This window comes from Pleurodeles waltl, chromosome 3_1, assembly GCF_031143425.1.
Source record: "Pleurodeles waltl isolate 20211129_DDA chromosome 3_1, aPleWal1.hap1.20221129, whole genome shotgun sequence".
Classification (NCBI taxonomy): domain Eukaryota; kingdom Metazoa; phylum Chordata; class Amphibia; order Caudata; family Salamandridae; genus Pleurodeles; species Pleurodeles waltl.
Window position 1 is genome coordinate 164,467,286 of NC_090440.1, and position 23,406 is coordinate 164,490,691.

The 23,406-nt window shown below is 46.5% G+C and overlaps 1 protein-coding gene across 12 annotated transcripts in view; it reads left to right on the forward strand.

Annotated features, from left to right (window-relative positions):
- HERC1 (HECT and RLD domain containing E3 ubiquitin protein ligase family member 1) overlaps positions 1–23,406 on the forward strand; it is a 1,155,039-nt gene that overhangs the window by 278,080 nt on the left and 853,553 nt on the right. For all 12 annotated transcript variants that reach the window (XM_069222059.1, XM_069222062.1, XM_069222061.1 and 9 more), the window contains exon 25: positions 22,693–22,741. In XM_069222059.1, the coding sequence (XP_069078160.1) occupies positions 22,693–22,741 (49 nt within the window). The remainder of the gene's footprint in view (positions 1–22,692; positions 22,742–23,406) is intronic.

The following is a 23,406-nucleotide window of genomic DNA, read 5'->3' on the forward strand; positions in this document are numbered from 1 at the left end:
CTCAAACTCTTCTGTAAGTTCAAGTCAAGTCTAGGAAAAAGCACAGGAACGTGGGATTCAACCCTATCCCACCACTTGAAGTGTAGCTTATGCGTCAAGGCAAAATTTCACTCTTCAAGTGTCTCATGTATCCAAACTGATCACCGTTAGGAACTGGCGTTCCCTAATTCCTACAGCCATTGTCTACATGCAGCAAATAGCAGCCTTCAAAGCAGCCAGATTTGTGGTAGAGTTCTGGTTCCCCCTTGCGTTCAATCAGGCCCCAGGAAGAAGCAGTTGACTCCAGTAGGACTTCCACCAGCGAGTCCACCCCCGATGCCTTCTGCCCCCATGAGACACATGTAGGAAAGTAGCCTCTTTCTAGCATGGTTACCCCCACTTTTTGGCCTGTTTGTCAGTGTGTTTAACTGTGTTCATTGGGATCCTGCTAACCAGGAACCCAGTGATTATGCTCTCTGCCTTCTAACTTGGTAATTGCACCTTTTCTCCCCACAATTGGCATGCTGGTATACCCATGTAAGTCCCTAGTATATGGTTCCTAGGTACCCAGGACATTGGGGTACCAGGGGATCCCTATGGGCGGCTGCAGCTGTTATTCTGCCACCCATAGGGAGCCCATGCAGGCTGCGTGAAACGAGTGTGTGCACCCGTTTTCACCACAGGTCACTGCACCAGGTCACTGTAAGTCACCCCTATGGCATGCCGTCTCTGCCCAGAGGGCAGGGTGCAAGTACCTGTGTGATGGCACCCCTGCACTAGCAGAGGTGCCTCCACAAACTCCGGATCCATTTTCCTGGACTTTGTGAGTGCGGGGACGCCATTTTACGCGTGTATTGGACATAGGTCACTACCTATGTCCAGCTACATAATGGTAACTCCAAACCTGGGCATGTTTGCTATCAAACATGTTGGAATCATACCCCAATACTGTTGCAAGTATTGGAAGTATGATTCCATGCACTCTGGGGGCTCCTTAGAGTACCCCCAGCATTGCTACCACCAATCTTACAGGGTTTTCCAGGCAGCCCAAGCTGCTGCCACCCCTCACACAAGTTTTTGACCATTCTGCTGCTTAATCTGATCAAGCCCAGGAAGGCAGAACAAAGGATTTCCTTTGGGAGAGAGTGGTGACACCCTCTCCCTTTTGAAATAGGTGTGACTGGCTTGGGAGGGGTAGCATACTGGTATGCTTTGAAGGGCATATTTGGTGCCCTCTGTGCATAAACCAGTCCACACTGGTTCAGGGACCCCCAGTCCCTGCTCTGGCTCAAACTGGACAATGGAAAGGGGAGTGACCACTCTCCCGTCCATCACCACCCAAAGGTTGATGCTCAGAGCTCCTCCAGAGGGTCACTGGGTTCTGCCATCTTTTTTCCAAAGTTGGCAGGGAACGGGACTCTGGGAGCATCTGAATGGCCAGTCCAGGCAGGTGACGTCAAAGCCCACCTCATGATAGGTACTTACCTGGTTAGGTGACCAATCGCACTTTCAGGGCTATTTAGTGTTTCTCTCTCTTGGGTAGGGTCCTCAGATTCGGCTTGCAAGACTCCAGCAGGATTCCTCTGCAACCTCCACTTCAACTTTTGGCCACTGGAACTGCGACTGGACCCTCCAGGAACCGACAAAGCTGATTTCCACGAAGAAGACTCTTGTGAAACTTTGTTTTCATGGCTCCTGCGAGCTTTGCAACATTTTCCTGGCTGTGCATCTTCAGAAGACAGCAACTCTTTAGCCTGCACTAGAAGGAATCTCCCTTGGAGTGAAGGAGTCACTCCCCTGCATCCGCAGGCAGCTGGTGCAAATGACGACCTGCAACGTAGATCTCCCCTTATCGTGACCTGAGTGGATCCTGCTTCACGGATGGTGGTCCGTAGTAGTCATCTTGGTCTTTCTGCCAGCTGTCCAACTTTGTTGTAGATAAGCCCTTGCCTTCCCACGCAGGACAGTACACCTGTGCACCATGTCTCTTGCAGCTGCCAAGGCGTGTTTGCATCTCCTCCAAGGGATCTTCAGGTGACATGTAGCCCCAGCCCTCAGCACTCTTTCCTGTGACGTTCAGCCTTCTGCGTGGTCCACCTGCAGCGTGGGATCCTTTTCTGTTGTGCTGCGTGGGCTCCTTCTGTGATTCCTGTGTCCCCGTCCTGTGGGACTCCTGTGGGACTCCTGTGGGAGTGCCTCTGCTCCTGTGGACTCTCTGTGACTTTGAAGGTCCCCTGCGACACCCCCTCCTGTGTTGAGTCCTCCTGGGCTTTGCTGGACCCCGGCAGCACCACTTTTCCACTAACCACAAGTTTGCCTTTGCCAAGGCTTGTTGGTGGAATTCCTGCACCCTTCTGCAATCTTCACCCCAGTGTGGGACATCTTCTGCATCCATCAGTAACTCTCCTCTGGCTCTAGGGCTGCAGTGCTGACCTGTTCTTCCTCACTGTCTACCAACTCTTTCAAGTACAGCTGGGTAGGTAGTAGCTCCTACTCCTTCTGGACTCCACTGTGACTTTTGGACTTGGTCCTCTCTCTCCACAGGTCCCCTTCTCCAGGAATCCACCACCGGTTTCTTGCAGTCTTGTCTGGGTGTCTTCTTTTCCATCCTTTTGGGTGGTTTGGGGAAAATCCAGTGTTTTACCCCTGCTTTCCTGGTCTCTGGGGTATACTGTGTTACTTATCTCTGTGGGCTTCTAGTACTCCCACCTCCCCCCTACACATTGCACTTACCTAGGTGGCAGTGCTGTGTTCGCATTTGATATTTTTTAGTATATGGCTTGTGCCTCCCCTAGGGTTACTATTGGTCATTTCTATTTGCACTGTTTTCTATGCCTGTTTTGACTACTAGTGTATATAGTTTGTGTATTACTTACCTCCTTTTGGAGGGTTGCCCTTCTAGTATTTTGTGGTATTGTGTTCCAAAAATAAAGTACCTTTATTTTTGTACAACTGAGTGTTTTCTTTCATGTGTGTAAGTACTGTGTAACTACAGTGGTATTGCATGAGCTCTGCATGTCTCCTAGATAAGCCTTGGCTGCTCATCCACAGCTACCTCTAGAGAGCCTGGCTTCTAGACACTGCCTACAGGTCACTAAGAGGGGATACCTGGACCTGGTATAAGGTGTAAATACCTTCAGCTTCTCTACAACCCACTAGCGGGTCCAGAGCCTCATGTGGCACTGACTTCTACCCCAGCACCAAGGTTCATGCTGGTTCCTTCCATACCAGTAGCTGCACCGTTTCTACCAGTTCCGATTGGTGACATTGATGTTTGACCCTGAACACAAGTCTCTCCAATTACATCTTCGCTATAAGATTACAAAGGCATATTTGGTGGTCATACAGATGAAAACCAATCCAGTGCCTTAGCCCTGTTGTCTGCGTCAACAGAAAATTCATACATATTTGGATTTTCATTTCGGCCCAGTGAAAGAAGCACCCAATGTTGCACAAGACTCTAATGATAAGGACGGGAACAGGTTCCCATCCCTCCTTCTCCTCCTTATACAGAGGATTCATCGTATGCAGACTTAGAAAATGCCATTGGGCTTGATGCATCTCCTGAAATAGCTAGGCTCCTCACCAAGGCACCAATGGACGAAAGTGCTTTGTTTGCAATAGTGGTTGGGAGGACCGTGCAAGCTCTAGAATTGTAGTTATTACCTATAGAGACGAAAAGAAACATATTGACCAAGATTCTGCAATCTGAGCCAGTTTCTTCTGAGCTGTTAATGCTATTTAATGATGCCCTTCTAGAATGCTCGGGCCCACCAGTCGATCTGCACATAAGTGAAATAGACAGGTCCCAGATGATTCAGACTTCCAAACTAAGAGCTTTAAAATTTCAACAAGTTATGTTAATCCACATTTCTTTGACCGACCGGCCAGATATGGAATTGAGAAGAATTGATGGAAGTGTTTTCATTTGCCAGTCTAAGACCCAGATATATATTTTGTTTTAAAAACAACTTTGTCTTATTGATTTGCATAATAGACAACAAGATAAAACAAGCATTTGCAATGCAATGGGTCTTGTGTTTCCTCGAGTTAGAGCTATTAGCATTGTAAATTCCTAACTGGACTTTTCTCGACACATAAATTGAAAATGAAAAGTAAAACAGTTGACATAAGCAAGCCGATTCACAGTGCCATGGCGGCCAGGAGTGCGAAGGAGAGAGACAAAAGGAAAAAAGTTCACTCACAGTTAAATATATCGAAAAAAATGCAATTATCCATGTAACGGGGTCGATGGCCAAGGCGGTAACAAAACTGCTCCAATGAGTGATAAACATAAAGCATTTACTAATGATAAAGAATTTTTGAAAGGCAAGCCCACAAACGAGTGATAGTGGTGGGTGTAGTTAAAAGCCCACAGATATATTACAGCAGGTTAGAGCGCTTGCACGCTCGACCTAAAAAACTGAAATAAATTATATGATAACTGCAAAGGTCTTGTGCGCAAGCACTGTATGTCCCACTGGAATAACAAAATATATATGTTCAAAAAGTACCTCAAAACAGAGAAGTGTAACGCAGCCAGGCAAAACATAGTAAGAGATACCAGCGCCCTCTGTCCAAGTCTCCGAACCAGACTTGCAGAAGATCGAACCTTCCACACTTGGGTGTCACATCTGGTCACAACAACACACAGCACATGGACCCTCAACCTCAGAGTCAGAAACTGAAATCCCTTCATCATTACATTTGTCTAGAAGCTTCCCCCATGTCAGCACATCTTCTGCAGCCTTGTCACCTGTTCCGGAAAGACACAAGTTGCTCCTCTGCCACCCCCTATTTGAGTAAATCCCTAAACCAGGAGGACATCTGCAGCAGTTTAGTCCACAGCCATCCAATGGCCATCTTTTGCTTAGTTAGCAAAAGTGCAATATGGAAGAGTCTGGACGGGTTCCTCCGGCCCTTAAATTTCTTTACCATACCCAGGAGGCAAGCCTTGGGGTCAAGAGGGAATCTCTATTCCAGTGGCTGCCTCGATCCAAGGGACCAACTCCCTCCAAAACCCCTGATCTACAGTACAGGCCCAGATAAGATGCAGAAAGGAGACACACACCACCCAACACCATGCACATCTTGCTGCCCTAGTGGGATCCATCTTGTTGAGTTCAGAAGGGGTTACATATGTGTGGTGCACATAGTCAAAGTGCGGTAATTTAAACCTACAATTACAGGACACTGTTCTTGGGACTTTACAGGCATGCTCCCAGTCCATATCTTCAACAGGTTCCCCCTAGGTATACTTCCCAGAGCTGCCTGGCCTTATAGGGAGGTTGTATCATGTCCCCCCATATGCGCATTCTAAATGAGTGATCACCTCCCCACCCCATTAGATTAATCCTCTCAAAAACTCCTCACCTCCATTGCCGTTTGTTCCAGTTTAGCATAATGTAGGAAGTGGCCCAATCCCACATCAGACGTCTCCTTGGGCTCCGGGAAGGAAAGAAACACCCTCCCTAGAGAAGTCTTCCATCACCTGACAGCCCCCTTCTCTCCACTGATCCATTGACATGTCAACGTCAATCATCCAGAACGGTGCCTGGCTAAAGAGCCGCAGTACCCTGTCGAAGGATGGCCTGTGTAGCACCCTCTTGACCACTGTTTCCCATATTGCAGCGGTATGTCATATCAAGTACGGGATAGGGTACTCAGATCAGTCCCCTTGCATTAATATTTGAGCCAATGTGTGGTTTCAAAACATGCCTTGGAATAGCCTGTTTCCCAGTTGTGTGGCTCTGCTAACCAATGTGCTGCATGCTGTAGGTGAGGCACAAAGTGATATAGTTGCATGACCAGAAGACCCAGGCCTCCATCCTCCATGTCCCTTTAAAGATCCAACAGGGCTTGACACCCAGACCAGCGATGTTGGTAGCCTTTTCAACTTGTGAAATATTTGTGGCCCAAGTGGGAACAACAAGTTCTGCACTAAGTAGAGGCAGCAGAGAAGAAAAACCATCTTGTCTTTTTCCGCCTTTCCCATTACCAGCGGAGGCAATCTATTCCAGAGCCCTGTTGATCCCGCAAGACCCTCAAGGACCCTGTCCTTGTTCAGATGCCGGTGGGAATCATCAGTATGGGTAACCATTATGCCCAGGTATCAGAAGCTATCTATTTCCCAGCGGTTACCTAGGTTTGGAAGTTGTTTGAGAGCTCTTCCCTCAATTCTTCCAAGAGGAAATAGCAATGTCTTCCTAATATTCACCTGTAGGCCAAAAGCCTTGCCAAAGTCAGCCAGTAACCTAATCAGGATTGGCAATGCCCTTTCAGGGACATGAATGTATATTAACACGTCATCCACATATAGAGAGATGACATGGTTGGCACCACCCACCTGAATACCCCAGGGAACCAATTATTTGCTAGACAGTAACGCCAATGGCCCTGATCTGTGGCGATCGCAGACGTGACTGGCGAAAGAGGGCAGCCCTGTCTGGTGCCCTTTCCACCGACCAGGCGGAAGACAGGCCCGAACCCCATCCCCCACAACACCACAATCAGATAATCCCACTCCCCAGTACTAAAGGCTTTCTCCAGGTCTCTCAACGTCAGCAATGGATTCGTGAAGCACATGCCTGAGCCAACATATATTAAACGCCATAGTGCGAGCCAACTTGAACCCACATTGGTCTTCATGCACCAGTCCACGTATGACCTCCCCAACCACCCCTCCACCCCGACTCATCACCAACAACTTACAGAGAGCATTAACATCTGAATTAAAGATGGTGAGTGGCCGTTATGAGGCAGGGTCTGCTGGGTCCCTGCAAACAGAATCCCCCCGGTTTTAGCATGAGGCAACAACTATACTAACGTGCATGAAGGGTGGGATGATGCACCTCTCTTATGCCTCCATAAGAACCTCCAATAATTTCTCCCTATGTTAGGAGGAATAAGTCTGAAGAAATTCACCAGGTAATCCATCCCCGTCAGTGGGCTTTAGATTTCTTAAAATCACTAAGGGCCATTCCCAATTTCTCCAGGATGATATCCCCATCCAGCTCTTGCACACACTAGGGTGCCAGGCATGGCAATCTACCCCTGCAAGAAACCTCTTCAGTACTATGGAGTTGCACCCAAAGGATACGCAGAATGTCCTATCTGCTTGTCACCAGAATAGGGTGGGACTCTAATTTGCACCTAAGGATTTCAAGGTAAAAGTTTACCAGAGTTAGCACCCTTCCTGTGTAATCGTGGGTGAAACATCTTAAGAGTGCATATGTCAAGAGCATCCCTTAGCCCCTAAAGGGCATTCTGAGCGCTCATCACCTTATCTCGCCCCTGTACTGAGCCCACCTCGGATCTATGAAGCTCTGCCAAGCATCACTCCTGAACCTTGATGTCGGCCTCTAGTTTTATTTGGACCCCACAGGTGATCCCTAAGCGCACCTCTCTCATGACTGCCTCAAGAACCTCCCATTAAGTAGCTCTGATGGAGGTGCTCCCCCGTTTAGACGCCAGATATTAAGTGTGGTCACTAGTGAGTCCCTGCAGACCACATCCGTCAGGCGCTCAGCGGGCATGTGCCAACTTCGAGCCAGGCAGGGACCACCACCCCACAGCAACCAGAATAACACTGGTGCATGATCAGAGAGGAACCGTCCCAGGTGAGTAACCATGCTCAAGCACGCAAGGTCTATCTCAGGCACCAATATGTGGTCTAGGAAGCTCCAAGTGTTATGCATTAGAGAGTGACAGGTGTATTCTTGGCCCCCGAGTCAAGCACTTGCCATCTATGGTCACAGCGAGCGAGCCACTCATCAGTGGCTTAGTTCCTAGTCTAGGTGGGTGACAATCCTGTTCACCATTCAAGAGACAGTTGATGTCTCTGGCCCAGATCAGAGGTCCCCCAGACAATCCTCCAGTAAGTTCTACATCCCCGTATAAAAATTCCTGTCATCAGCATGGGGCAGCATAGGTGATTCAGAATTGTGAGAGCTTTACCATACAGTGTACTCTGGAAATAACTGCCCCTAGACATCCACCTCACTATAAGTGTGCGTAAAGGAACCCCAGGTGCAATCCGTATGGTGACCCTATAGCATATGAGGAGTACGTTGCTGAAAAGAGTTGCCCTCCCCATTTCTTCTCAATCTTCTGTGATTCAGTCCCCATAAGATGAGTCTCCTGTAGAATGGTATCTGGAATCTATTGCACCTGAGAATTAAGTGTACCTTTCAAACCCCAGGCATTCCAGGTAACAATGTTCGGACAGTCAGCCATCAGATTTCTTTACTCCCTCCCCAGCGGGAGGCTGTGCCCCACTCCATACTGCCTGAAAATCCACATAACTCATCCAACGACACCCAGAATCCCGGCACCTCCACTCGCACTGCAACTGTAAACACACCTTCCACAACAAGTAGAATGCGAACCAATCCAGCAATCCAAACACTTCCCACTCCGGATAATCAGCAACCATAAACTACACTGTTCATCCATGCATGCCCATGCTGTCCAACATCTCCAACCACCTCCAAGCATCCTCTGGTGGTTCAAAGAAATAATACTTGCCCTCCGACAGCACCTGCAATCTGGCAGGGTATTTGAGCACATACCTGAGTCCCATGGATCGCAGCTTACTTTTGACCTCCAGAACTGTACTTTGTTCATGTAGTCTGGGTAAACAAAGATTTTGTGGTTCTCAAAGTGGGCATTGTCTCCTGAGCCGCGTGCAGGATGCAGTCCCTCTCTTTAAAGTTGAAGATATGTGCAATAATGGCCAACGCCCAATGTGCCCTTTCAATGACAAAGAAGAGGGATAGTCTGTTTGGCTTCACCGTGTCCCAAATCCATTGTTCGACAAATGCCTCTGGCACTTCTTCCTCAACTGGCTTCAGGAGCCACAGAAGAATGACATTGTTGCGGCGGGACTTACCCTCCACTTCCTCTGCCCGTGCCTCCAGGGCAGCCGTCTTGGATGTCATCGTAGCCAACTCTGATTGTAAACCCTCCACATCCCTGACCTTGTCAGATACCTTCTGGAGATCTGTGTGGAGGATATTCACCTCAAGTGCCATAGTTTCAATCTTCTCCTCTGAAGCCACATGGGAGTCCTGAGTAGCAGCAAGAAGCTCCACCCATGAGGTCTCCTCCGCGGGTCCAACCCCTTGTCTCCCTGGACACCCCCTCCTGCTGTGTCTGTCACTGTGTGCAGGGTGCCAGTGTGGTTATGCTACATGGTGTTCCCCTGAAGGGAGCTTGGCTGTTTATTCCGGCCCATTGTCGAGGCCATGAAATTCCTACAGTCATACTCTGTTACAGCTGTGCTTGAGGGTGTCACCTCCCCTAAAGTGCTGATGCTGCCAGCGCGGCCTGCTCTTTGTCAATCCCACCACTGTTATCAACATGTGTCCATGAGGCCCAAGCAGGAGTCTAGTAGCCAGGTGAGGGTCCACAGGAAGAAGATGATTCCCACCCCCATAACCAGTGGGTACTTTCCATAAATTGATGAAGGGGTTAGGGAGCTGGTGCCTACCAAGCAGACCCACAGGGCAGGCCGTAAACAATAATATCTCGTAGATAGAGGACATCCAGTAGTACAATCAGGAGAGGAGTAAGCAGCGGGAAAGGGACCCCAAATGCTAGGTTCACAGTGTATGTTCCCCCTCCAGGCCAGCTCAGACAGTCCCCGGGGCCAGCATTCACCAGAGGGTCCCATCTCACAGACAGTCCAGCATGTGTCCAGGAATCCCAGCCTTAGAGTGTGATGAGCCTCCAGTGCCAGAGAGGCCCTGATCATGAGCGCTCCCCTGCATGACCAACCAGAGGGAGGGCTCAGACAATGCAGCTGTCATTGGACCCAAATCTCGTTTCGTCCCAGCTTCACGGTCCAATCAAAGCCAGCACCCCCAGCAGTTCACCGCCTCAGCAAGGAGAGGAGGGGCTGGCCGCCACCTTCCGATGCAGAATCCGAGTGAGCAGGGCTGTTCTGCTCGAGGCTCCCAGTCGCCACAATGCAGAAGCTGGGCCCAATGCAGAGGAACCCTGCAACCCCCGCACTCTTTCTCCGGCAACTGCCAGCACCTCAGGGCAAAAGGGGAGAGGAGGACCGCCGAGGCCCAGACCACCTGCACACAGCAGTACAGACTGGTCAAGGAACGCCCGCCTCACCTCCCTACACCTCCAGAGGTGCTGCACTCAGGCTGGGCTTGCGCTGCCATGCGTGGGGACGTCCTGCACTGCGATGGCCTTTGAGGGTGAAACGCAGCCCAAGTGTGTAGGGCTGCTTCAGGTTCAGGGCCCTAAATCACCGGTACAGCATCCAACTTCAGGTGGCAGGATTCCAAAGGCCTGTGCTGACAGGGAGCTTCTTAGGAATGTGTATTGTCGGCATCTTGTGTGGCCATGTCCCACACCCAGATATACTAACTGGATTTGCCTTCTTGAGTGGTACACCCGCGCACTTTTGGACATGTCCAGCCACATTTTGAAGGTGGAACCAGAGGACCTGAGGGCCTCATTAGTCCAAACTATACTGGATTGTCAGAAAGCAGGCCAATGTGTGCTTCCAGCTGTCCGGGACATTACAGCTTTTATCACCAGAGTTTTCAGCACCCGTGTTATGCTCAGGGGGCACCCTTGGATGAGGTTAACCAGGTTTTCTGGGATTGCGAAAGTGTCTTTAATGGACATGCCCTTCAGCTTAATGCTATTTGAAAGGGGGGAAAAAAAAGGCGGAGTTTCATCTGGAATGATTCATGGCTAGTCTCACTAGAGACATTGACTAATCTATTTCCCCAGCTATACAGGAAATTCAGACACTGTTGTAGGGCACTAAGTTACAGACAATGCCAGCCTTCCCTTCCTGTGCTGCAACAACCAAACCAGTCCTTTTGTGGCCATAGTTGTGGCACTGCAAATGTTTAAACCAGCAGATACAGCAACCCTCTAATTCTTACTCCACTATGCAGTGACTACCAAACCACATTAGATTGCATGCTCAGGCTCATCCCTCCCAGCGCTGTGCAGTGACTACCAAACCACATTAGACTGCATGCTCAGGCTCATCCCTCCCAGCGCTGTGCAGTGACTACCAAACCACATTAGACTGCATGCTCAGGCTCATCCCTGGGATGTAGGAGTCATTGCACTGCATTTTTGTAAGACCCATGTGTCCGACTTCGATATCCATCACATCAGAGAGGTGGGTTTTACAAATTGCTCAAAGAGGCTGCCCTTCATTTCATCGCCAGTTCACTTTCCTTCCACATCAGATCGACTTCTAATTCAGAAAGTCAACCTTCTTTTGTCCAACGTTGCCATCAAATGGATGTCTGAATCAGAGATTGGAGAGGAATGACACTCGTGTTACTTTTATCCTGAAGACGGACTTGGGCCTCAGGCTTAATTCGGACCTCTGTCCACTAAGCACTTTTTCGAGAAAGTACATGTATAAAATGCTCCAATTCTTTCATCTCTGGACCTAGGAGATATTGGTCATCCTTGGACTTGAAGAGGACACATTTCTTTTTACCCATCCTGTAGTCCCTCAGGTCTTACCAACAGGTTCAAGGTGTGACTGAAACACTTTAAAATAACCATGCTGCCTTTTGGCCTTACCTTGGCCTCTCAGGTAATCACAAAAGTGATTGCAGTGGCCGTAGCCCATCTTCAGAAGTTGGAAGTACATGTTTTTCTGTACCTTGATAATTGGCTTGGTGCAGTCAATCATTGACAATCTTTGGCCCATGACAGAACACCTGACTTCTTCGGGGTTTTCCATCAATGAGCCGAAGCATCTTCTGTGACCCACTCAGAGGATTCCCTTTAGCACTGCTGTGCTGGACACAATGATGTTTAAGGCCTTTCTAGTGCTGCAGCGAGTCTGGAACATCAACCTTATGATCCCAATGTTTTGGGTCCAGTACAGGGTCTTTTTAACTTTATTTTTAACTTGTTTTTAGTTACCAGTACCTCGTCTGGACTCTGGGGAGACTGGGAGGGGTTGCTGGACTCCGTTTTGATATTTGTTTTTGTCATTACTTAGCTGACCGAGACACGTGGTTCAGACACGCCCCAGACCGTGCTCCCCCTTCTCCTGGCGGGTTATTTTAACACGATGACAGCGGGTCAGCGCTGCCACCAACTATCACTGGCTCACCTGTGCCCATATTTTATTTCCTTGTAGCGACATGCAAGGTGTAAATTTTCTGGAGTTGCATGGATCCAGTAGAGATTGGGCACCATGTCTTAGTGGGCTGTTGCCCATTTGTTTGTTTTTAGGAGTTCCACTTTCTCACATTTATTTTAACTTGTGCTTGGTGACCAGTACCTGGTCTGGATTTAACGGAGCCGGGAGGGACCAGGAGGGGTCACATACTCCTGACATAGTTTTTGTCACGGAGACCTGGGCAGATGATGCCTCTGCCCTGAATCTAGTGGCAGCATTACCCATGGGCTACTTTATCTATAGAGTAGACAGGCTAGGAAAACGTGGTGGTGGCCTGGCCATTGTTTTTAAGGAACATTGGGTATTCCTCTGCAAGTCAGCCCGTACAGATTTCTGTGAAGCTCTATCTTTTAATTGTAAAATCAATAACAACTCTTCATTCTAAGACTTGCTAGATTACAGACCTCCTCGTCTGAGAACAGATTTTCTAGAGACAATAGGGAATTTTATTGAATGAAGCATGGCTTTCGCCATATTTACGGTTTTAGGTGATGTTAATTTCCACTTAGATAAACAGGAGAACGAAGACTCCAGTACTCGTTGGCAGTTTTTTAAATTTTGGTCTGAACCAATTAGTGAACAAGCCTACGCACCTGGCTGGACATATACTTACTGCATTTTTTCTAACCACCCTGAGCTATCAATAGAGGATGTCCTTCAGGTCCTGTGGTCTGATCACCTGGCGGTTCATTTTCATTTAAGCGCCACTGAAGAATTCAGAATCATCCTGAATGACGGTGGCAAAGCAGCGGTGATTTTACTAGATCTATCCACGGCCTTTGACACCTTGAGCCATAATATTTTGAAACATAGACTAGCAGAAATTGGTGTTGAAGGCACAGCTTGGAAGCTTTTGAGGTCCTTCCTGGAGGACAGAGACCAGATTGTTGCTCTAGGAAACTTCTCTTCAAAACCATTCACTTTGCCATGCAGCATACAGCATGGATTTTCCTTGATCCCCACGTTATTCAGTATTTATGTGACCCTACTCCTGGAGATGATTAGGTCCTTTGGCTTCTCAACCGTGTCCTGTACCGATGACACGAAAATTGTGATACCCGCCCAGGAGGATGCAGAAGATGTAGCCGCGCACTTTAGCAACTGAATGATGGAAATTGTTAAATAGATGAGCAGCCACTGCCTGAAACTACATCCGGATAATAACGAAGTTTAGGTGTCTAGTCACAACACACATTTTTGGGGCGATACCTGGTGGCCTCAGTCAGTGGGGGCCCTGCCCACCCCAGCAGAAAAAGCCAGAACCTGGGAGTACAGATTGATGTCAAGCTTAATTTTTCCCATCAGGCAAATCAGATAGCTTTGTCCTGCTGCTTTCTTATAAAAACTTTGCGCAAAGTGTTTTTTTGTATTCCCAGGGACCTACAAAAAACAATGGTCACCTCCCTTGTCCTATCCAAATTGGACTATTGTAATGCCCTTTACATAGGGAGCACCCTTCGGTATTATAAAAAAGCTTCAGAGATTACAAAATGCAGCAGTGAGGCTTTTGAAAATATTAAGAAATATGAAGCAGTCTCTGAGGTCAGAAAAGAATTGCACTGGCTTCCGATCAAAGAAAGAGTAGCCTTTGAGGCCCACTGTATAGCTCACAGGACCTTACAACACGTGAGCCCCAAAACCCCTGGAAAAAAAAAAAATTGCATGGTGTATTCTCTTAAATCCCTACGTTCAATGACAGCAAAAAAGTTAATCATCCCTAAAATGCATAAAGCCACTTGGGATGGGAGAAGTTTCTCCTATTCTACCTGCCTGCTCTGGAACTAGTTATGTGATTATCTAAGAAACCAGTCCAGTCTTCTCTTGTTCAGAAAGGTTGTATGACAGAACCACGCATAGCAGAACCATAGTTTAACATGTTCGGAACCAAGACCGCGTCTTTGCCACGCATGCCTTTACCACGCATGCCTTTACAACAAATTTCATTGTACAAACATGCTTAGTAAAGGTATATGTGGTATCGCCATGCCATGCCATGTGTGATACAACCCCCTTGCCCTACCCTGTCCTAAAAACTATCGTCCTGTCCTAAAAACTACCCCGATCCCTCGTCCTAAACCCTAAAACCTACCCTGTCCTAAAAACTACCTCCCACCCCCACCCTAACCCTACGATCTACCCTGCCCTGTCCTAAAAACTACCCGCTCCCCTGCCATAAACCCTAAAAGCTACCCTGCCCTATTCTCAAAACTGCCCAGCTCCCACCCTAAAGACTAAACCTACCCTTTAGTAAAAACTGCCCCACCCTGTCCTAAAAACTACCCCAAACTCCCACCCTAAACCCTATAACCTATCCTGTCCTAAAAACTACCCTGCCCTGTCTTGAAAACTACCCCAAGCCCCCACCCTGATCCCTAAAACATATCCCGCCCTGTCATAAAAACTACCCCTCCCATGCCGTAAACCCTAAAAACGACATCGACCCCCCCAAACACTGAAACCTACCCTGTCCTAAAAACTACCCTACAGTGTCCTAAAAACTATCCTGCCTCTGCCATAAACCCAAAAAACGACCACCACCATGTCCTAAAAACTACCCCACCCAGTCCTAAAAACTTCGACTCCCTGCCTCGAACCCTAAGACCCACCCTGTCATAAAAATAACCCACCCCGAACTCTAAAACCAACCCAGCTGTTCCTGCTGTGTGCCTGAACCACACATATTCACGGTGCCTTAACCGCGCATTTGCATTTTTCAGGCACATGCGTGGTTCAGGCAAGCGTGGTAACGCTTGTGTGGCTATGCTAGGCATTGCTCCGGCTGCGTAGAAAAAGCTGTTTCCCTCTCAATAAACACCTTAAAACATGGCTTTTTTCTGTGTTACCACACCCTTACTTATTAGCCTAGGTACAGCTCGGTAGCGCCTAGACGCCCACAGGCAATTAGCACGCTTTATAAAATTGATAACATAACTGCACACCAAGGGCACCTTAGAGGTGCCCCTGAAAACCTATCCAGCTACTAATGTGCTGACTGACTGATCCTGACTAGTTCAGCCACCACAGACATGTTTCTGGCCCCCCGTGTGAGGGCCAGCTCTCTTGAAGGCCTTAAACAAAGGTCTGCTTTGGGCAGTGGTGTAACCCCTTCTCCCACATAGGATGGACATTCCAGGACGGGGAGCTTCAAAGGTCTTGCCGTCTTTGTAATGCAATCCAGATCTCTCCAGATGGTGGAGGTGACCAACCACCTGACCCCCCGTCCTGACCCTACCTTGGCTGCAGCACAGGCTAGAAAATCAGTTAAATTAAGAAGAGTGCTCACCTTATGCCACTTCAGGCCATCTTTAAGGTGGATGAGCTGAAGTGGACATTACTTTTTAAATTCCTCCATCTTCTTTGGAAGGACTCAGGCCACTAGGGTTAGGGTTATGCCCACTTCCCAGCGGATGTGGTCAAAAGAATGGTGTAGTCACCCTGAAAGTGATCTGCCCATTTGCTACCAACTGGCACTCCTTGTAATGCCCCTAAATTTAGTATTTAGGTTGCACCCCTGAACCCTAGAATGCAGAAGACCCAGACAAAGAAGAGTTGCACCAGCAGAAGAGGAAAAATAGAAGCAGCTGACCTGGAACCAGCCCCTCCGGCCTTCCTGCTGACCTCAAAGTATCCTGCACAAGAACCAATTCATCCAGCCTTCAATAAAGACTCAAGTCTGCAGTGGGCACTGGACTGGACTCAGAATTTCATTATCCAATCTCATCTGAGAACGAGTAACTGCAGCCACAGAAGCCGTAGCTACTGCAGATTTGGCTGCTTCATCAGCCAAAGTGTTACCGATAATGTTACTCCTACACGTTGGTGGCCCAATGTATGTACTACATGGACACAAGGTAGCTTATCCTTATGATCAGCACCCTCCCCTACAGAGTTCTTTGTTTTATGGTGTTCCCTTTCGAATCTCTGAACCCGTTCAGCTTCCAATGATTGAGGTAATCATTGTAGGACTGGACGCAGTAGCATGAGTCACAGACAAAGTCAGCAATCCTGGCTCTGTGTGTTCTAGCGCTAAGATAAGGGCTTTGAGTTCAGCCAGCTGAGCCGTGCAGTCACCTAAGGTCTGGGTGTAGGTATTGTGAGGGTGGATAACTCCATCCTTCATCACTCAGCTCACAGCTGCACAAGCGGCTGAGTATTGATGTTTGGTACCTACAGCTGGTTGTGCTGAACCATCAGTGTAAATGACAGTGTGATATGTCTAGTGGCAAGATGTCTAGTGGAGCGGGGTACTCCTATTCTTATTGGGGAAATTCTTGTGACTGAAGTTTTGTAGATGTAGTCAGCACTGGTGGCAGTCAGGGAGGTTGCACACCGAATCCAGCGTGGATGTAATGCTTTAGCTTTAGGAACGCTTGCTTTGGTGACGGCCTCTAAGGCTGGCACTGGGGTAACAACAATAATGGGTTTCCCTTGGACAAGTGGCCTCTCCTTAATGACAGCCATCTGAACTGCAGTTAGATTTTTTTCTGTTGGTGCAAAACGATGTTCTGCATTTGAGTATAAATGTGATTTATGTGCTATGGGCACTGTGTTGCCCTCATTAAACGTGACATAAGTGAACCCAATGGCACCAGCAATTATTCTGATGACCAGATTTGTTTTGTTGTCACATGTGTGCAAGTGAGTTGCTTCTAGCATGTCCTATTGCAATTCCCTAAAGATGCATGTGTGTTCAACTGTCCAGTGTCTGCTAGAAAAATTAGGGCGTATTAAGTCATAAATTGGCTTGATACGTTGTGCATAGTCAGGAATGGATGTTCTGCCAAAGTTGAAGAAACTGAGTAAAGACTGTAGTTTCTTGAGAGTATTAGGTGGGTGGAGTTGAGCAAATTTTTCAAGAAAGTGTGGGGCCAAGCTCTTCCCCTTGTTTGATAGCTCGTATCCCAGGAACAGTACGCTGAGAAAGGCTATTTTAGTTTTCCTAAAATTACATTTCTAACAGAGGGCTGCGAATCCTAAAACGATCCGATTGACCCTGGCACGATGAATGTTGGGGTCGTCATCTGTGAGGTAGATGTCATCCATGTAAGACAACTCCTCAGGATCAATGTCATGTAATATTGATGTCACACAGGCTGAGAACAGCCCCGGGGCAAATGACCGAAGTGTTTTTGTGAACCAAATGAGAATGCGCTCAGGTCCAGACTTTCATGTGCTAAGTTCTGGCAGAAAAAAAACGTTGGAAATATCCAAGGTTGTTTGGTATTTTTTGCGCACTATGGTGTTAATTAGTGCTGTGCTATGTGAATTTTGTATCGCGTATGTACATGTATGACTGTTAAGTGTCTGTAATCTAAGACCATTCTGTAGGAATGGCCTGGTTTTGCAATGGTCAATAACTGGTTATTCATTGCAGAGACACAGGTTCCAATTACTCCCTGGTACTCGAGCTGAGTGAGGATCTCCCTCAGCGGAGCTTTAGCTTCATGCTTCACAGGATATTGTGGCTGAGGTTGGGGTGTAGCCCTAATAGGTATTACATGACAAGGAGAATCCCTGTCCCAATCTACTTGATTGCGGTATAACGCAGGTGCCCCTGCGCTAAAGCCCAGTTGACAGCGTAGGTTTGTTTTACCGCTTCTGGAACAAGATCAGAGAAAAGATAAAAAATGACATCTTTCCCATGTGGGAGCTCACCGACGTGCTCGGGTGGCCAGTCCCTTTCGGCCAGCAGGATATCACAATTAAGTTCATCCCAAATGATCACACCAATGGTGCGTTCCACGTCTCCCTCAATTTGGATATTTAAATCATAAACCCTGTCGGGTGGGAGAAATGAAATCGCTACTTGCTGTCGCATCCAGATGATCTTTCAGCCTCTGGCCAATTATCATTACCTCTGCTGCGCTTTCTAACAGTTTCACTACCCACGTCTTGTCCTTCAGCAATGTTCTCAAGTGTAGTGGCTTTTGTTTTGGAGACTTATGTTCTTTTTTTGTCTGAAGAGTGTGGTGAGTCTTTCTTCTGTTTCACATGTTCAGGGCGGCCTCTTCTCTCGCTATGTCTATCCGGTGTGTCCTGAAAGGAACGAGAGAAACATGAATCAGTATATCAGGAGCTTTTATATTTTCTTTATTTCTGAGAGTATATCTCCTGTGGGAGTTCTCCGGGTGTGGAGAATCAGCTCTCTGATTTCGTCCATCTTTAAATTGTTTTTGTTTATCACAGCGCTACTTCGAACCCTTTTGTGCTTGTTTAGTACCTTCTTTAGGGGTGGTACTCTGTAGTTCAAGCTTCTTCGGCTTGGCTCCCAAACTATCCCGTCATATACTGGTATAGGTGTCGGAAATAGTTTTTGGTAGCTGTTTCTCCTGGTCCAAGTGTGGAATTTTTCGGAGCCGTTGGCGTATAGCTGTGTCAAAGTTACGCATACGTTTTATCCCCAAATCTAGGGCTGGTGCAGCCTCGTGCTTATTCTGAATTTGTTTTAACACTTCCAGTAAATTGGCAAGTGTCCGAGTACCATGTATGGTAGTATAAATTGCAGCAAAGACTGTACCCCATGTGGCGCACTCATCCACCAAGGGAACCATCCCGAAGGATAAGCACATTGTGAGAATTCTATGTTTCTCCTGTGGTCCCTTTTGGGGAAACACAGCTTCCAGCTGATTTGTTTTCTGGGCTATCCAAAACAGGATTTTCTCTTGTTCCGTGTGTACGTTACCCATGATAGTATGTACTGTTTTTGGATTAATCCCAGTATCCAGTTGGTATCCAGCAGGTGTTGGTGGTGCTGGACGTGCTGGTATAGTGTTCAGAGTTCGCATTACGAACTGAATGAGTCGTCTGTACAGTGTTACTAGCTCGATGTATAAGTTTTGCAGATCTGCTGCCTGCGTGTTTTGTATACCTGAGAGAGGTGTGTATGTGGCAAACAGGCCGTGTTGGTCTGTCATTACTTAAGGGACCAAACTTACAGTTTGTATTATATGTGGTAGGGAGCCTTCAAACCAGTTTTGATGCTCCTGATGAGTGAACGGTATTTCATGATACTGGTATGCTTGGCACCGATGAGGTACCTTTGCAATTCTGTATGTGTAGAATGTGAATGTACTGTTGTCTTCCTTAGGAAAGGGTACCCAGGAATAAAATGTTTCTGTTTGATAAGCTCCACCATGAATGCAACATCCCCGCCATCTTCTCTAAAACCATGCGCTCCTAAGCGTAATGTTAATGCTTGTCTAGCATTCTCAGCAATTTCTATGGCATTAGCCATATTGTGAAATGGGTAAAAGAGATGGCACCCCAAGTGGGGCAAAAAGTCCTTTTATGAGTTCGAGCTCGAACAGCCTACAGCCTAGTTAGGTGCTCCCTGTTCAGCTGAGGAGGATCTTCCTCAAGACCACAGATGTCTCCGTATAATGGTACTTAGGGTACCTTTTGTATGTGAGACAGTGATAGTCAGGATATCCGTAAATTAGTGCCTAAACACCATCGTTGGTGGCACCATGTCGTAGTTTGACTCTTGCTCTATGCAAGACTGCTGGTTTAAGGATGACAGTACTTATGTTTGTAGGTGACTATGCCAATCCTACACCAAGTCGCAGTGTCGTCCCAACCCTCCCAGCTCACAAGCAGCACCTCACCAAAAACCCAAACAGTAAAAGGTGATTTGTGGCAGTCTTTACGCATGGACTCAAAAGTATTTAATCTCAGGGAGTGTTGTGGTTAAACTGAGATGACCCCTTTCTCACATTAACAACATGTCTGAATCAAACACAGGCAATGAAGTAGATGCAGTATGGTTTCCATAGGTTTTATTTATCAAACTGCAATCTACGATAAGTTGTATGGGCTGAAATGATTAAGATAATGAACAGCCCAAGAAACAGAATGGTAAAGACAAGAGTCATTAATACAAAGACCCCCACCATCTTGTAATAACATAGAATGACACGAGATATGAAAAATGTCCTAATGTCATGTACCTAAATGTTTTGCTTTACTTTTGACTGAACCAAAATACACAAACTGAAAGGAGTCGAAAGGATCATCTGGAATGCACTTCTTAATCTGAAGAAGACATTTAAAATAGCTTTTCGCAAGGCTCTCAAAGGAAGGTTTCAATAGCCAAAAATTTACTTTTTAAAATGTGCAACTATTAAGTAAGAACATGTACAAAGAATTTTCAATTTATAAACAGCAAATACATACATGCAAGGATACAAATACTTATATTGTTATATGTATATATATTCATCTACAATGCAAAGCAAATAATTAATATAAATGCGTCACTGTAGGGACTGTCTGTTGCTTCATCTTTCTTGTGCCAGCAAGCCGATGACCCCATTCGACTGAGATGAGAAAGAGAGAACTCTACCCTCAGGGGAAATATATGAGGCATTTGACGTCTAAAATCCTGATCGAGGTCTCTGAATCTCCCACTGTCGACCTGGGTCTCTTATATATTTTCAACAAATGAGAAAGAAGCTTTCTGGACAAACCCCTCCCACTGCGCGAGAAGTATTAAAAAATGCTAGCTATTTTAGGTCGGCTTTGAAAGAAACACGTCAGGACTTAGCCACTATCCCGAGGTGTCTTTCCCAAAACCAAACCGTTCCCTGCTGTACCATAAACATCAGTCTAGTACATCTTTATCTTGCTAACTGACTCCTCCACCTTATGTCCTAGCTCTTCCATGAGAAAAAGAACACTCAGAATAGAAAACACGTTGCATAACATTTTTGTACGGAAAACTACTCGCACCTTTAACATGGCAGTGCAGCTAAGACTAAGCTGAATACAAAATGGAGTCTGTAACTGATGACCACTAATGTGACGGTGGACAGCTAAGCCAAGTGCAAAGTGATGCCATACGAAGTCAGTGGTCAAAATATAAATATCACTACACTAACCTCTAACCTAGAAGAGTGCTAGGTGTGTTAAACCTAATCTGCCAATGCCATGTCCATGAGAACAGCCCCCCAACCCTTGTTACTGTGGAATGAGGTCTATAGCTCAGACTCCGTAGGGACACAAAGACTGGTCCAGCGTCAAGGCGACGTGCAACATCGATAGCAGCGATGGCATCTGGTCGGAATCCCTCTGACTATCTGTCTTAGTGAGGTGCATTTATAGAGATCTGCTCGGGCCCCTGACGTAGGTCTGTTCCCAAAAAATAGATAACAAGACATGCTTGTGATGGCAATTTATGTAAACAATTCCCTCGAAGGCTTGAAGAGGGAAAGTACCTAATGTGAATACCTACAGTTTGTTTATCTCTGTTGCTTGATATGGACGCCTTAGCGCGGTGGCATTGATAATGTGAAACTAAAACATTGGCCTAACTAGAAACAAGGCAGCCATCTTAAAAAAATATAATTAAATAAATGACCTAAAACATAGCAAGCTAAGTAGGGTAAAAGTCATTAGGTGACGGGGGCACGAGTCTGCAAGCCAAAGGCTAAGCCAACTCCTGTTTCCCATTAAAACGAGATAGGATTCACTACACCAGCATATTTTGTCCTGCCTCACTCCCCAAATGAGCAAGAGAGGCTACATCGCCTCTCCCTAAGAGGTTTCTGAGTTTCGACATTGACTGCAAAAAGGACCATTTTGTGGATAACTGCTTTTTGTGAGTTTTTCTACTGCTAAAGGGGCAGGATTGTACAAGAGGACACTGTCTGGGTGAATAGTCCTCTGCATCAAAATGTGCTACACTAGCCTAGAAGCAGCCCTTGAAGTCCTGCAGTCTTATTGTGCCAGGACCAAGGCCGCTACTATTGCTTCCTAGACATCTGCCAGACTGCAGCCTGGGCATTAGCGCATACATTAATGAAACACTACTGCTTTGACAGTCTGGTGCAGTGAGAAGAGCACTTTGCCCACTCGATCCTTCAAAGCTTTCTGGTCTGATTCCTCTCCCCATGCCTTCCAGATTTCCAGAGCAACAACTGTGGTATCTTTTCCAAAGGTGAGAGAAAAGATGAAAAAGTTATTACTTTCAACAACACTCTTTCTGGTGGATACAGTGTCTGCCCACGGATTGTTTACTGCCCTCCCACTTCCCCATTCTCTTGAGTGGACTTTTGACCACCCTGCTTCGTCCCATGGTAAATTGTGGGACACTATCATCTAAAAATCATTAGAGTGCTCTGCATCCAAGTGTAAAGGGAAAGCTTAAGAAGCCAATGTCAGTAGGTAGGGGTGGCGCTTATATGCTGTTCTACTGTCACGTCTGGCGTGATACAACGTCACTATGGCACCACCAGATGCCACGTGAGCGTATTGCTGGAGAATTCTCGGGTCTGCCATCTGATGATATTCTAAAGGTGAAGAATCTGGTTTTAGATAAGGTATCCACCAGAAAGAGTGATAACAAAGGTAAGTAACTTGTTCAAGTACTGTCACACTTGTTGTCAAAAGGAGCCCAGATGTTGCATTTATTGAGCTGAATTGAGCTAGTGTGTATTTAGTGGCTATATTAAACATGTTTTTTATGCAGCTGCAGCAAAAAAGTGTATCTTTAAGGTCTTCTGTCGTTCTCATAAAGTGTTATTTTTTGATAGGGTGGACGGCAAAATGTAGATATGGATGTGTCATCTCACAGAAAAAAAGGTACATTTTTCATTTAGTTTTCTTTTGACTTCTAGAATTTGTATTCCTGAGAAAAATGCTGAAATAATTTCCAGTCATTCAAGCCACAGACCTGAAGCAAATTGATGAAAACACTGTAACATCAATGCAAACCATGCTGTGCTGTTCAGATTGATCCCTTTATATATTTGTTATCTCTTTAATAAATCATTTTGAACTTCAGATTTTTATTTTGATTGAAGCTTCTGCTTGCATTGCATAGCATATGCCCTGGCTACACTGAGCATCTTGGAAGTGTAGTTAGCGTGAGGGTAAAGCAGGCTATCTTGTAAGAGTGTGTGACAACAGTGTTTCTCTACCTTTAGAAAATGTTTATCTCCCCCTGTGAAGGAAAGATTTGTTGTCATTCTCTTTTTAAAAAAATGCACTTGGATTTTCTTGATTTTTTATTTTTTTTTGTTCCCCACTCTGTTCATGACTTGGCTAATTTGCCAGAAATAGTTCCAGACCCGTAGTCCCTTGGTGTGCAGGAACTATTATGTAGTGTCCTTTGCTTGTAAAGGTCAGGAGGTCTGGGCCGTTTTTTCATTTTGCTGTTTTTTTTCCAAATAAGCAAAACGTGACAAGCGCAGTGTTCGTCTGGCAATTCTGGCATTTTTCTAATTCATTTAATATCTTTGTACTTT